The 15,371-nt window shown below is 48.4% G+C and overlaps 1 protein-coding gene across 3 annotated transcripts in view; it reads right to left on the bottom strand.

Moving 5' to 3' along the window:
• Galnt18 (polypeptide N-acetylgalactosaminyltransferase 18) overlaps positions 1-15,371 on the bottom strand; it is a 305,496-nt gene that overhangs the window by 80,366 nt on the left and 209,759 nt on the right. For all 3 annotated transcript variants that reach the window (XM_085692904.2, XM_087908562.1, XM_087908561.1), the window contains 3 exons: positions 8,431-8,614; positions 5,990-6,187; positions 433-547 (listed from right to left, as the gene is read on the bottom strand). In XM_085692904.2, coding sequence (XP_085549030.1) covers positions 433-547; positions 5,990-6,187; positions 8,431-8,614 — 497 coding nt within the window. The remainder of the gene's footprint in view (positions 1-432; positions 548-5,989; positions 6,188-8,430; positions 8,615-15,371) is intronic.

The following is a 15,371-nucleotide window of genomic DNA, read 5'->3' as shown; positions in this document are numbered from 1 at the left end:
CCCAGGAGTTTAATGTTAGAGCTCTTATGACCATCTTTGGGAAAGTTCTATGGTCTGCTGTGGAGAAGACAGAGATGGAGACGTGACTCTGAGGGGCTTTCTTGTCCTGCTGCCCCTTTGACGCCTTCTGTTGCTTACCCCAACAGATTTGTTCAGTCTTAACAAGAGTGCTTAACGGGAAGCCTGATTCTCTAGCCAAGCAAGTTCTGAAGGCCTCTTCGCCTTGCAAATTCAAGAGGCTCTGCTCTGAGCTTCCCTGGTTCCAGCTGTACACATATATCAGGGCTAGAACTAGACATTCAGAGCCAGTGTGTGACCCTCAACTTTAACCCCCTTTGTATTATGAATTAAAGATCCAACACTGCGTCATTAGTCTCACTTACTCACCCTCATGGGAACTGAACTCAGCCCTGTGTGAGAGACTCCACTCACCCTGATCCCAAGCTCCACATTCTCGCCTCCATAGACCTCCATGCCTTCGTCCAGCAGGCCAATCTCCTGGAAGTACTGTCGGTCCACAATGAAACAGCCGATGAGGGCAGGACTCCTGCAGGGTGAGACGGATAACCAGCTTTGAGCAAAGGCTAGTCTGAGAGTCACTTGGCGATAAAGCGCTCCCAACTACAGGATCAGTGACCCCACCTCTGCTGCCAGACCCGGGGGGCCTCATTCTCTGGGTAGCCTCCTAGATTCACCTTCACTCAGCCACTCACAGTGGGTGACAGTTCTTATTCTGGGACCAGCCATTGTTCCCCACTATGTTAGCTGGTGCATTAGCAGTGGGGAGGGTGTGTGCCATTCCCTCTGTTGGTATAGATTGCATCTTTTGGTTTTGAGCCACGTGGCCAGACTGTTTCAGCTTGGACTTTTCCATCATCCCCAATGGGGGCTCTGTTCACTTAGAAAGATTCGGAGAACCAGGTTGTAAAAGGCTTCGAGTAGCATAGAAAAATAGTTTATAGATTTCATCTATAGGTAAAAGCTTTCCTTGACAAATTTCGAGCAAAACAGCATTATGAATGGGTATTTTTTTAAATCAAGAATACTCAGGCAGACTGGGATGCAGTTAACGGAGTGCTACCCAGTATACACGAGACCGTACCCGAGTTTGATTCCCAGTATTGTATAAAGTAGGCATAGTAACATACTCCCAGTACTCAGAGGAGGGGGATCAGAAGTTCAAGGTCATTATTAGCTACACAGAGAGTTCCAAGTCAGCCTGGATGATCTGAGGGGGACATTCTGCGGTAGATGACTAGAGGAGATGAGGGTGGTAGGGAAGTGGAAAGCTGTATCTGTGTCCAGGAAAGGGGTAAAGACACAGGGGAACTTGGAAAGAGATGTAGTGAGAGGGACAGAAGTCGTCACTGATCGGATGTTATAGGTGTCAATGATTCTGGTTCAGGGGCTCAGAGAAGCTGAGCTGCTCCAGATGCAGAGTCAGAGGGTGGTCATTCCCATAACGCTCACCTCTTACGTCTGGGTTTGATGTTCTCCATCAGAGCAGGGCATCAGCCTACTCTAAGAACACACACGTGTGATAACCCTGCAGTCTGTGGAAGCGAAGTCATAGAATAAGTCTGGGACTTTGACCCCAGGGAGTCCATGTGACTGAGCATCCCCCTGCATCAGCATTCATTCCCTAAGGAAATAGTCCTTTCTGAACCTGTTTCTAGTTCCAAACATGAGTCCATTTGCATGAGCTTGGTAGTTTTCTCACCCCCAAGGGTTCTTCAGTTTCTCCTTTCCTTTCCTCTACCAAATCCTCAGCCTGGCCTGATGTCGTGGAGGGGGACGAAGGACAGCAGATGACACACAACGCAGAAGCAGCCCCTGATGCTCCCGCTGACTCCTGTAATGCTACCAATTCTCTGTGAAGCCCTGCTGTTAGGAGTTAGCGAGCCCCGCTCAGACACCCTACGTGCTATAGTGCAGCTGCAGCCCGAGACCCTGGCTGACCTCAGCTCCAGGAATCTGTCATGCTAGCCTGCTGGTGTCCCACTGGTAGGGGAAGATCAGTTTCCCGGCACCAAACTCTTTGTGCTTCTGCAGACAGCATCACTGGTGATGTAGCTAAGTGGTAGAACCGGCAAGCTGAAGGCTCTGGGTGTGATGCTAGAACCATAAGTAAACGGAGCTTTCTGACAGCATCTTCGCCATCACACCTCAGACCTTGCATTGATGAGGTGCCCTGGCCCTCTATTACCCAGGCCTCTAAACCAGAGTTCCTAAGACCTCTAACATCAGGTCACTGATGACAACATTCTGTGGTCTTATTTAAATAGGGTAAACAGCTTAAGGTTCTAGTCATGACCAGCTCTTAGAAGACTGCTGTGCAATGGAGAGGCTCAGAGATTCACCTTTCTAAATAAAGATGGCTGAAAGCATGGGCCAGCAGAGTGAGGGCTTCACATTTTATTCTGTGCTTCTGAATATGGGATGTGACGGAGTCCCTGAGAGCAGCACTCAGAGCCTGTGAGAAGGGCCTTCCCCCTGACTTCCAGACCCAGCCAGGGACGGCACAAAACCTGGCGCAGTTGCTCTAATAAGCACAGACACCTCAGGTGGTCAGTCACTTAGCAACTAGATGCTGCATTAAGAATAATTAGGATAAATAGCATCCATCCCAAAAGGGATTAGACACAGCTTATAAAAACCCTAAAATGTGGCGGGAAATGTAGATAACATCTAGAGAGATCTAAAAATTACAGTAGGTTGGGGCAGTTAGAAAAAGCAAGTGTAGGGGTTCTCTGTCATAGTTCTTTCTTAGAAAAAGATTTATTTTTATTTATGAGTGTGTGTGTGTGTGTGTGTGTGAGTGAGTGTGGAGGTGGGCAGAAGAGGTCATCAAATCCTCTAGAGCTGGAGTTACAGGTGCCTGTGAGCTGCCCAATATGGGTGTTAGGAAATGGGTCCCCTGAAAGAGAAGCAAGGGCTCTTAACCAGTGAGCCATCTCCCTAGCTCTCCATCACAGTTCTTAAACTGAGCCTGGATGTTGGTTCTGAGCTTCCTGTTGGGCTAAATGAAAGGAAGCATACAGATTCTTATAAACGAAATTCACGGTTTTGGGACAGAAATGCTCTGATTGATTTCTTTTCTTTTCTTTTTTTTCTTTTTGGACTAGTTATAGACTCGAGAGAATTTTCTCACGTGGGTTTCCTTGAAGTGGGAGACTTGGGAACCCAGTGAATAGCCATCATAAAAATGGCATTTCACACTACATCAGAGGCAAGTGTTGAGCTCTCCTCATAGTAACATGTGTGGGCAAACACTAACCCGCAGCTCCAGAGAATGAAGACCTGGAGTGCATGTAGTCCATTTACGTAAAAATCTGTCTCCAGTGGGACTGTCTTCATATTGTGATGAAACCAGAAATGACCTAGAGCTTCCAAAATCTCATTTCCCACCTACATTCCTAATAAAAATAAAAATTGAGTGGAGATGGAAAATAAATGATCAAGATGATATCCTCTGGGAAAGATCCAGAGTACAATTCGGCCCATGAAGAGCATCCCAGTATCTTTGGTGGAGACATCTAAGATTCATACTGTCTTCGGCAAGAACACCCTTAGCACAGTGGCTGATTTCCCTCTGTAACGTTGGGTAGATTGAGGCAGGAAATGAGCCACACAAGCTGTGAACTCAACAGTAATCAGGCAGAGGGTGCTAACACGTCACAGAGTCTAAGCGACCCTAGCAGAAGCCAGCTCCACTTCTATCGCCCTCAGTAGGACCATTCTCCTGTCTCAGTCTTGTTGAACAGGGACGGCACAATGAGTTGATACTGGATTATAATGTGGATCCAATGACCCATGTGTGTAAAAGGCCCTGGCACACAGCAGGCCCCCAACCAAGTAACAGTGCACAATTGTGCAGGCAGCCGCGGTGGCTTGGATATGTTTGGAGTGTGCTCCCTCCAAAGGTTCCCATTCTGGAAGCTCAGCATTGAGAGGTAGGAGGTCTCAGGACGTGCAGTCTTGCAAAAGGTGAGTGGTTCCCAGGGCAGCCACACTCAGAAGGGATTAATGCAATACTGTGGAAATGATCCCTGAAGGAACCGCCTGGGGCTGGGGCTGCTTGCACAAGACCTTCACACAAGATCAAGTCAGTCAAGATTCCACCAGAGATGGAGGAGAGGGCCTACAAGGGCCCACCTCACCTGCCGTCAATGGCTGTTGGTAGAGGGGGAATCACTCTTTATCAGGGATAAAGCTCCTGGTAGGGTTCTCATGCTTCAGCAGGTGACCGTACACTCAGGTACACTAATTGGACTCAGTGGGTAACAGATGAAGCCACAACTTTGGAAGTATGGGGCGGGGGTTGTCTGGGAGGAGCTGGGGGGAGGGGTGGGCATTGTATACATGTATACATACATACATAATACATACATAAACACATATACATACATACATTTTTCAAAGAATAAATGAAATGCATGAGGATGAATAGATGTAGTTCTGAGGGGACCCAGTTAATTCTTGATGTAGACATATCCAACCTTTTCACACTGTGCTACGGTGCTGTCACCACAATCATATTGGGTGGCAGTCATACCTATCCTGGGATGAACACATCCCAGGACCACAGATTAGAAACACCTGAAAGCAAGTCCATTTTACATACTTAGCCTCTCTATGTATGACTCTTTTTTTGTTCTCCTGCCATGTGATGTCACCTTCCTGTTCTAACACAACTAAAGGCCTTCAGCAAAGGCTGGCCAGGTGGGACCACCCCATCTCAGACCTTCCACCTCCCGCACTGGGAGAAAATAAACATCCTTCTTCATAAATCATCTCTCCTCTCATATTTTGTTATAGCAACACAAGACGGACTGAGAAAGACACAAAAGAAAGCTCAGGTGAGTTTTCTTCCATCCTATTTTTTGTATGAACTCCGTTTCCAATAATAACATTTGTGATATTTATTCTTTGGATGACAATATTCAGAATCTTTCTCTTTCTCCTGCAGTACAAAGTAAGACTGGGTCCTTATTCCAAGGTGGCTCCCCAAGTCACCTTCTGGTGTCATTTGTCTATTTAATGGTGGGGTGCAAATGTCTGCTCTGTCACCCACACCCAGAAACAGGGCTGGTAGGGCTGACTGCTGCAGGACTCCTGAGGCAGCAGAGGGAAGCCAGCTGTGGGTCTAGGGAGATAGTATCAATGGCAGAAAGAGCGTGGGGCTTTTGAAATGCAGTTGGGAGTCATTGGTGCCTGTGTTCTACAGGATAAAACTCAAGCACCATCCAGGTCCCATGGTCTATTTTGATCTCATTGTTGGGGCTGCTCACACTCCTCCTTAGGGTCTCTCTGAGCCTCCTGTGACCATAGTGTCACATATGGGTGTCACTCTACTCTCAACCTAGTCATCACCTGGCCATCTCCTCACCCTTGAAAATTAGCTCTAATGCTTCCCCTCCTCCTGCTGTATGCATGCTTTCTACCCACGAGGCAGAGTCAGTATGGATGCGTTCCCCTGCCCCCGCGCTGTATTCCAGGCTTGGAGAACTTGGAAATCAAATCTTATTCCCTCTGGATCTCTAGCATCAACCACAGTACTTTACACCCAGCAGCTGTCGATGGTGGTGTGTGAAAATGAGTAACTTTGGGGTCATAGGTGCCCATGGGTAAGAGTGCTTCCTGCCCTTCCTGAGGACCTGAGTGCAGTATCCACTGCTCACATTAGCCAGCTCATAACAGCCTGTCACTCCAGTTCCAGGGCATCTGATACCCTCCCCAGGTACACACACACACACACACACACACACACACACACACACACACACACAATTAATAAAATGAATCTGTTTTTAAAAGTTTGTGCCTTTGAGACTTTGGGGTTCTGATCACTCCCCTGATTCTTTTCAAGGGACCCAAGAGCTTGTGAACAGAACCTGAAGATCTCACCGTGACCCCGGGTCTACCTTCCCCTCTCTCTGCCACCCACACTGGGCCTGGGCAGGGAGGGAAGCGAGGAAGGGTTCCACACCTGATTGGGGCTGTGGAGTTCTCCAGCTTCCACCAGGCCTTGGGTGGGTTCAGGTAGCGGCACCACAGCTCCCAGTCGAAGCCTTGGGCGGCCAGTGGGTACTCTTCTATCTCAAAGTTGTCATATTTGATGTTATCAAAAGATGGCGAGATGATCCGTTTCCGGTTTTCCTTGATGCGGGTGAGGACTGGCTCCGCCCTGAGCAGGAATGAAGAGGAGAGCAATTACTGTTGCCAAGTTGGGCAGCAGCCGGACGAGCAGCTCACCATGGTCATTTGCCAACAGCAAGAGGAAGGAACTGCTGCTCCCCAAAGATAGAGAGGAGTGGTTTCTGCATCCCCAGGAGTTAACTTCCCCTGCTAAGTAAGGACTTCGGAGTTGGCAAGAAGCCCAGCGGACCCTTTGGTACAATCAGCGCCGAACTGAGAGATTCTCACCTAGCCTCTATGATTATTTCCCTCCCCCACCCCACAACAAAAATCAAGATAAAAAGAAGTAAAAGAAGTATAAAGAAGGAATAGATTTGAGACTTTAGAGGAAACTTTTAACCTGGGTTTTATTTTGCTTGAACCAACCTGAAGGAAGAGGCAGGAGGTGTGGGCGAAGTTACATCCTCCTTTGCCTCAGGAGGAGTGGGCATCCAGGCTTCCCCTCCAAGGGACTGGCATGCCCCTCTGGGTAGCAGGAGAATAATGTGTTTGCCGACAGGAATGATAAGCTTCTCATTAATAATATATTCTGTGCATAATTGTTTATTCAAATCAGCTTGAAATAGTAAGTGTCCCTCTCCTTGGCTGGCCATAAATCCAGTGGCAATGCTTTTTAAATCGTCATAAATAGCACACAGGGACTTCAAGAATAAAAAATGACTTGCCGCAACCTAAGGAGTTTAGGCCTGTGATGCCGGCGTCCCTCCCAGGCTGCCTGTAGGCCCTGCCACTCCTTGCTGCCAGCATGCCCTCCTCATCCTGCTCCCCCGAGACAGAGGAGCAGGGCCTAGGCAGGAGTGACACCATGAATATACCGAGGCCAGCAAGCACATGAGGAAAAAGGACAGGAAACTACATATCCCAGCTATAAGTAAGCCTTAGCATCTGCCTCCATGTCCAGGCAGAGCCACACACGGTGAGCAACACCATACATTCGTAGCCCTGCAGGGATACCAATATCAGGTGCCCTGTGAGGGTTCAGTAGCAACCACAGAGGCCACTTGTCAGTTCTCAGGCTTACCCCATCCAGCACCTAGCTGGCCTGACTTCACAAAGGAAGACTGAATACGACTTAGTTTTGCTGGGATGGTGGTTCTGAGAGCATTTGAGGATCCAGGAAGCCACCTCTACCCACCTCTGCCCATTCGGTCCTGCTCTGTCTGTGAAGTAAGGCATCTGTGTTGTATCTGCTCCAACTCTGTTGTCCGCAACTCTGGAGTCCCATGCTCAGCTAGACAGAAACGCTCTGCCTTTTTGTTGTAGTTAAGATTAATTTATTTCTGTTTTATATTTGTGAGTGTTTGGTCTGCATAAGTGAATGTGCATGACTTGCATGCAGTCCCTGACGGTACCAGAAGAGGGCAATGGCTCTCCTGAACTGGAGTTAACAGATGAGCATCAACTGCCATGTGGGTGCTGGAAACTGAATAGGAAGGGAATATGGGTTCCTTGCAAGAACAGCCAGTACTCTTAACCACTGAGCCATCTCTCCACTTTGCCCTTTATATATACTTGTCTTCCTGATCGGTGTTATGGAATATTAGTTTAAGATGTGTTACGTTCATTTCTGCTGCAGAATATTTGTTTAATGATGCAAAGATGTGCTGTATTCTTTCATGTTCCATTTGTTTAATTCTGTAAAGCTGTGTTACTCTGTCTACCTAAAACACCTGATTAGTCTAATAAAGAGCTGAATGGCCAAAGGGTAGGCAGGAGAAAGGATAGGTGGGGCTGGCATGCAGAGAGAATAAATAGGAGAAATCTGGGGAAGAAAGCAAGGAGCAAGAAAAGGAGCAAGAGAGGAGGATTCCAGGGCCAGCCACCCAGCCACCCAGCTAGCCACAGAATAAGAAGGAAAGAAAGATATATAGAGTAAAGAAAGGTAAAAAGCTTAGAGACAAAATATAGTTAAAGAAAAATGGGATAATTTAAATGTAAAAAGCTGGCTAGAAACCAGCCAAGCTAAGGCCGGACATTCATAAGTAAGAATAAGTCTCTGTGTATTTATCTGAGAGCTGGGTGGCAAGTTAGATCAGGTGTTCCCACACCCTTCAGGTGCTGACCCTTGACTCTTTCACCCAGAGAATAGGTTCGAGGCTGAGCCCTATTTCAAGATTTGGCTCATCCCTCTTCTAACCTTCTAACCCCTAACTAAGCTCCCAGAATGCACTGCACTTCTGAGTCAGACCCACGGGATCACACTGAGACCCCTCCTGTCCCGGAAGCACTTACCAGCCCACATTGAACTCCACGTGGGCATCGAACAGGGCCACCACAGGGGCCGTGGCTGCCCTCCAGCCACTGACCCTGGAGCGGATGAGGCCTTCCTGCTTGCTGTGGCGCACAACTTTGATGAAGCCTGGCTTCTGGCCATTCACCTTGTCCACGTATTCCGTCAACTTCTCTTTGAGCTCCTCTGTGGGTGAGAAAGAACTGAGTAAGAGCAAAGGTTGAAACAGCCAAAATAGTCACAGTACTGAGGTGAAATGCCGCCCCCTTCCCAGGAGGCAAGAGCACCCCCTGTTGCATCCACTCCAGGTTTTCACTGGCTCCCAGTGGCGACCAGCATAGCTCAACTTGGAGGGGAAACAGGAAGATGGTATTTGGATAGCTTCAGGATCGCACATTTATCAAGAACTCACACATGTTGTCTAGTTCGTCATCACAGCAAGGCGACTGGAAGGTGGGGCTCACACAGCACATGAGTGTTGGAGGCAGGTTCACACGTGGTCTACGGATTTGACTGGCCTGCGCCATCAAAATTTGGAATAGGATCTAAAGTGTTCCCTAAAGGCTCACGTGTTTGGTTGCTTAGTACTCAGCTGGCAGCACTGTTCTGGGGGCTGTTTGGGGTGAACTATTTGGGAGTTCCCACGAAGCCACCTTTGCCTACCCCTGCCCACTGGGTGTTGCCCTGTCTGTGAGGGAGGGCATTCGTCTCTGCAGCCTCCAGGTAGTGGAGCCCTGCCCCCTGGCTAGGCACGAACTCGCCGCTCTGCTTTACCCTGGCCACGTGTCTTGGACAAAGCTGCTAGCTAGGGCCACACCTGGGATATCATGTCTTTTAGGTGTTGCTCCTTCATGGTCCCGTACTGCTAGAGACTTGGCTCTGTTACGAGGGTCACCTACCACAGCCACATCTCAACTGTCTCCAGAATCCTCTCTCCTCCTTCCAGCCCATGACTGAGGTACCAAACTGCATTGCATCTCTGAGCTCAAAGTCTCAGATCACACTAGGGCTCCTCCTTTCCCTGAGTCACTCACCAGCCCACAGTGAACAACATACGGAGGTCATGAATCGTTGGGGGCTGGGACCTAGCTAGAGGGAAGCAGGTCACTGTTTGGGTGGAGCTGGGGAATCTGTAGTCCACTCTGCTTCCCAGCAGCCAGCGTGTTATAACAAGATACTTCACGTGCTCAGGACAATGACTTCAAAGGGCTGTCTCTTGCCAAACCACGAGTTGAAGCAAACTTCTCTCCCCTTAAATTGCCTCTTGTCAGGTATTTGGTCAGAGCAGTGAGAGAATAAGCCAGGCTTCTTCTGCGCTCAGTTGCTTCCTCCTGTCAACCCCCTCCATTGCTCCTCCTGCCAACCAGAGGTGCCCCAGTGGCCAATACCTTAGCTTGTACTCTGCCTGGATCGTGTTTCTGGGAGGTCAATGACAAGCATTGTGCTGTAGAAACAAGGGGCCAGTGGGCTGCTACCATTGTTACTGGGCCCTGCTTGGTATGTCCCATGCTGTTCTGTACCTCCATGATGGGGGTTCTCAGCCTGGGGGGATACAGCAGCCATGATCATTATATTTCCTAGCAGAGGAAGCAAGAACCCAGGACTCCTCACAGTCTGTTGGGGGGGGATTCATTTTGAGCCAACCACTTATCACCAAGGGAGAATCTAATCAGGGCCCGATGAGTCATGGGCAGTTCTGTATTCCTTGTTGAAGAAAGGAATGTGCATGTACTCAGTGTTCATACCTTAGCTTGTACACACCAAGAATGATGTTCTAAGACACTGATGAGGAGGTTACCACCAAAGGGTCCCCCCAGGAGTTCCCCCTCCCTAAGCTGAGCTCATACCCTCCTTTGTCTATCTCAGAGAAGCTCCAGCTTTCTCTTTCTGGCTGGCCAGAGGCAGAAGCTAGCCTCTCAGAGGATGAGTGATCCAGACAGGGAAGCAAGCCATCGCAGATCCTCCGACCCCAGTGAAGAGATGCGAAGGTCTGAAAGAGCCAGACGAATCCATGACCTCATGCAGAGCAGACACACGCTCGCCGACAAGCTGCCCAGAGGCCCACGCCCTGACTGCAGGGCTCTATGCCAAGCAGCACTGGATGTTTGAAGCTGGTGACTTCTCGGATTGCCTTTAGACCAAGCAGGGCGAGCTATAAGACTGGGCCACAGACATGGTATCAGACACAGAAGGGTCAGCTGAGAAGGCACAGCAAGTGTGACAGATTCCGTTTTGCTGAAAGTTCTAGTTCCTTTATAACCGGTCACGGGGAGCCAGACAAAGGCTGCCAACGGGCAAGTCTGCCTGCAGCCAGCTGCATTCTGATCATGCTCAGATTCAAAGGTGTGTCTGTCACTGCCAATGCAGACAGGGAGAAAGAGGGTTAGAAGGTAAGGGGTGGGGGCAAAGAGTAGGAGAAGGAGACAGAGAGGGTGGGGTAGGAGAGGAAATGGGCATTGAAATGCTTAGAATATTCCAGGTGATGGATGATTCTGGTCCAGTCACCTAACTCAGCTTCCGGGCCTTCCTCCAACCCCTGTCAACTGTTAAGTATTAGCTACCTCAAAGGCACTTCCATGTTCTCAGAAAACGTCTCCAAAATGTCGCCTATGAGATATACATTATATGCATTAATATTTTATAAATTAATGTATATTATATACCTTGCTAAATATTTTATATATTAAAAGTATTTCTCAGAACTTGCTGTGAAATAGAAAATTTTCTCTTTCACCTTATAACTAAATACAAGCACATAACGGATCACACCTGTCTTTAGCTAAGGCTGCCGGGAAGCCTGGGGATAAATATAATGATTAATCATTATAGAGCCACATTTTTGCTTCGCTATATAACTCAAGACTTTGATCTTCAAAGTTCTAATCTGAAAGATTAAAATCAACTTTAACTTTTCCCCTATGTAAACTATGTGAAAAAAGTGTAAAAAGTGTGGGTTGTTTATTTGTTTGGGGGATCTGTACTGAGGATTACATCTAAAACCTCATACATGCTAAGCAAGCAATCTATCACACAACTACAGCTCTCTCTCTCTCTCTCTCTCTCTCTCTCTCTCCCCCCCTCTCTCTACACACACACACACACACACACACACACACACACACACACATATATATATATATATAACACACACACATACACACACACAAATGCATATGTAGATCTTAATTTTGAGACAAGGTCTCACTAAATTACCCATGCAAGCCTTGAACTGATGATCCTCCTTCCTCGGCCTCCCAAGTAGTCGGGATTAGTTAGAGGCCTGACCATAGATCTCATTAAAAAGTATTATTAAAAATCAGTATAAATACTGTTTAATAAAATATCATAGTAGAGCAGGACAGATTGAAGCAGCGGAGTGGAGAAGCTATCATTTGCACTTCATGCAGCATGCTGGGAAGACAGGAGGCAGGAGGTCTGCTCTTTGTGACTTTTCCACACTGAGAGGAAATGTGGGAGCTGTCCACAGCCAGTGCTGACGGAGAAACAATTTGTGTCCTGCATGGGGCCAAGCCCCCTCCTGCTTGCGTGGTGCTTCCAGCCCTCTCCTGCTGTCCACAGATTCCTGCTCTGCTGGCATCCAAGAGACGCCCTGAGAGGGTGCAGGCCATGCTCCACGGCCCCATAAGGAGTGCTTCCCCAGAGCCCACTCACACTCCTTCAGACCAACAAGAAGCAGGGAATCCCGTAGCCTAACTGCACCGAGCTCTTTCCCTATATCTGCCCCATTGTGGTGCTTTTGTGGTTCACCAGCCAGTCCAGAGTGATGACTCACAGGCTCGACAGGCGGCGAGGCAGCCACTACTGTTAATCCGGGTTAAATGCTTGGCTGGACACCATGGTCTTTAGTGTGAAGGAAACCAAAATATTGGGAAGTTGGTTTGCACAGGCTTCTCTGCTCTTTGGAAAGCAGAGACACGGGTGTTTTGCAGAAGTGTTTGGCTAGGCTTGCCAGAGGCAGGCAGACCAGTACTTCTTTGCCTTTTAGTGTTCAGGAGATGGTTCCCCTCTGTGTGCTGTAGGTCTCACAGAAGCATGACTGAAGAGAAAGCCTACTCATCCATTTGTTCATTCTTTTGCTCAATAGCTATCCTATATGTCCCAGTTGCTGTGGCTGTGAGCAAGAGTCTACAGTGGACTGAGTGTTTGGGCCACACTCAATACATACTGAAATCCTAATCCCCCACATGATGGTGTCAGGAGGTGGGGGATGGGGACACGGTCAGGTCACAGGGATAGAGTCATTGTCAAAGTTATTTCTAGAGTCTGGCTCTAATGAATACACACACTGGGTTATTTATAAAGCAGAGACCCATTTCCTTAGAGTTCAGTAGGTTAGGCTGTCTAAGATCAATTTGCCAGCATCTGGCATGGGAAGGGTAAAGGGGGAAACTTTCTGTTATTCCTGCACGGCATGAAATGAAGGATGAAATTTGTGGAATGCTCCTGAAGCCTCTTTGGTGAGGGCTTTAGTCTCCTTCGTAAGGGAAGAGCGTGATTGCTTATCTTTTCTTCTTTCTTCTCCTCCTTCTTCATGTTTGGGTGTCTGGCTTGTGTACCACATGTGTGCAGTGCCCATGGAGGCCAGAAGAGGGCATCAGATCCCCTAGAACTAGAGTTCCAGACAGTGGTTAGCTGCCATGTGGATGCTGGGACCCAAACTTGGACCCTCTGCAAGAGGTGTGCACTTTTAACCACTGAGCCGCCTCCCCAGGCTCTTATCTCTTAAAGGCACAGCTTCCCCTATCACTGGAGGACCTCAGTTTGAGAGGGCACTGTAAAACCACAAGTCTGCTGCCCTCCATGAGGATGTCAGAGAAGCCTTCACTCTCTCCCCCAGAGAAGTTGCAGGGGGAGGCGGCTCAGTGTAAAGTGCTTGCCTTGTAACCATGTGGCCCTGAGCTTAATCCCCAGAACTGCATTAAAAACCCTTCACAGTTTTATGCATCTGTAATCCCAGCACAAGGGAGATGGAGACAGGTGGATCCCTAGAGCTCACTAGCCAGCCAGCCTAGCCCACTTGGCAACTTCTAGGCCAGTGAGAAACCCTGTCTAAATAAACAGTATGGACAGCATCTTTGAAACAACTGGAACTGTCCTCTGACCTACACACACGCACGCACACACACACACACACACACACCCCAAAACACTAAAATGTCAAAATGTTGGCTATATTTGTGAGGTCCCAGCACCTCCTAATAGTGTCACAGGCTAGACACCAAGCCCAACATATGAGCTCTGGAGACAACACTCGCTTTGGGGGCTGTCCCTTATACATGCTTTGGACTGTCCCCTGGAGTTTCCCAGCTGCCCTCTGCACAGATCACTGTCTTGTCTCCCTTTGGTCACTCCTCCTCCCAACATCAAGCCCAGCATGGACAACAGTGTTACGCCACCCTCTGCTTCACCCCTGCTGGTCAGTGAGAACAATAACAGCCAGCTACTAACGATGTTGATTTAAAGATGGAAAACACAGCACGTTTTATTTGGTTTATTCTTTAAGAGTGAGCAGCGGCTGGTCTTCTTAATATCAGAAGATTAACTTGCCATTCTCTAGAGCCATTTAGAGCCATTGAAACACAACCCCTATGTCAATACACTTTAAGCAGAGATTACAGGAACGGATGCCATGGCTGTCAAAACAAGCTGACCATCACAGCGCTGGAGAGCCGAAGAAAGCTGAAGGAATGTGACACTCATCACATTCTTCACAAAGAAAGTGGACTCAGGGGGCCATGCTGATGAGCAAGGTAGCCTGGCCAAGACAGCATGGATTCCAGAATGGGACAGTTTGATGCATGTCTCACTCTCTCTGTGAGATCACCAAGCTTTCAACTCAACTCATCGGCAGGTTACAAGTGTTTTCTGTGGGTCATTCTTCTGTCCTTCGCACTTTGGTCCAGCTAAAAATGGCCTGAAATTAAATAGTCCCTCCACCTGAAGGCTAAGCCGGCTGTGTTTGTTTGGCAAAGACTTGGGAGAGTGGTTCATAAGGAACACCCCCCCCCCAACAGAAGGCTGTTAAACATGACCACAGGGACCAGGCACTGTCACACCTCAACTTAGTATGACCAAGTGATGAGAAAGCCCCAGAATCACCACCGAAGAGCCCCACTTGGTTTCTCATTCTGCTTCCTGATGTCACGGCTCAGCATTAGGGATGCCCAAATCCACTAGAAATATCAACTCCAAAATCAGTAGGTCCTCCAAAGCCAGGCTTCAACTATACTCCCCCTCTTCTGCTCCACGGTGACCTGTTGTCCCCACCACACTGTCCTGCTACAAATTGATTTTTGAAGGCGACTGCAGCAACGGACATGAAAATGTTTGTCCGGTAGTCATGTGCTGGGCTCTACTCAAACCTCACTCTAGCCCATCCTCCTTTGCCCTCCTCCTCCTCCTCCTCTTCTTCTCTCTCAATTTCTGATGCCTGTCAATGGCTGTGCTATAACCCCCCATGTTGTTTCATGCACCTGGCTCGATGCCACTAGTGCTAAGCATGGGGGAGCTGAGCTTGCAGAAGGATTGTGCATGCATTGTGTAGGACCAGTTGTGAGTTAAGTCCAGCACTGTAACCCAGAAGTCATAAACCAGGGCGGGTACAGTCTGCAGTGCTTGCCATATGTGGTGCCACGCGATGGCACTGTTCTCATTGCTTTAGATCCACTCTTTGAGCATTCTCCCCATCATTCCACCATAACTCACAGAACACATCTGAAATACGCACACCCACCTTTGCAGACAGTGGTGCTCATGGGTAAAGTTCCTTTATCTACCTTCATGTGCTCAGTACTATCCTAAACCCGCTTCACATAGGACTCATTCAACCCTTTCAATGTCCATAATGCTGTTGGCTATGGTTCGGATCACAAACAGCCCCCAGGGATCAGGTGTTGAAGACCTGGCTTCCCAGGCAGCAGTG

This window comes from Myodes glareolus, chromosome 7 (genome assembly GCF_982192425.1).
Source record: "Myodes glareolus chromosome 7, mMyoGla1.1, whole genome shotgun sequence".
NCBI lineage: Eukaryota > Metazoa > Chordata > Mammalia > Rodentia > Cricetidae > Myodes > Myodes glareolus.
This window is presented reverse-complemented; position numbering and strand designations above follow the sequence as displayed.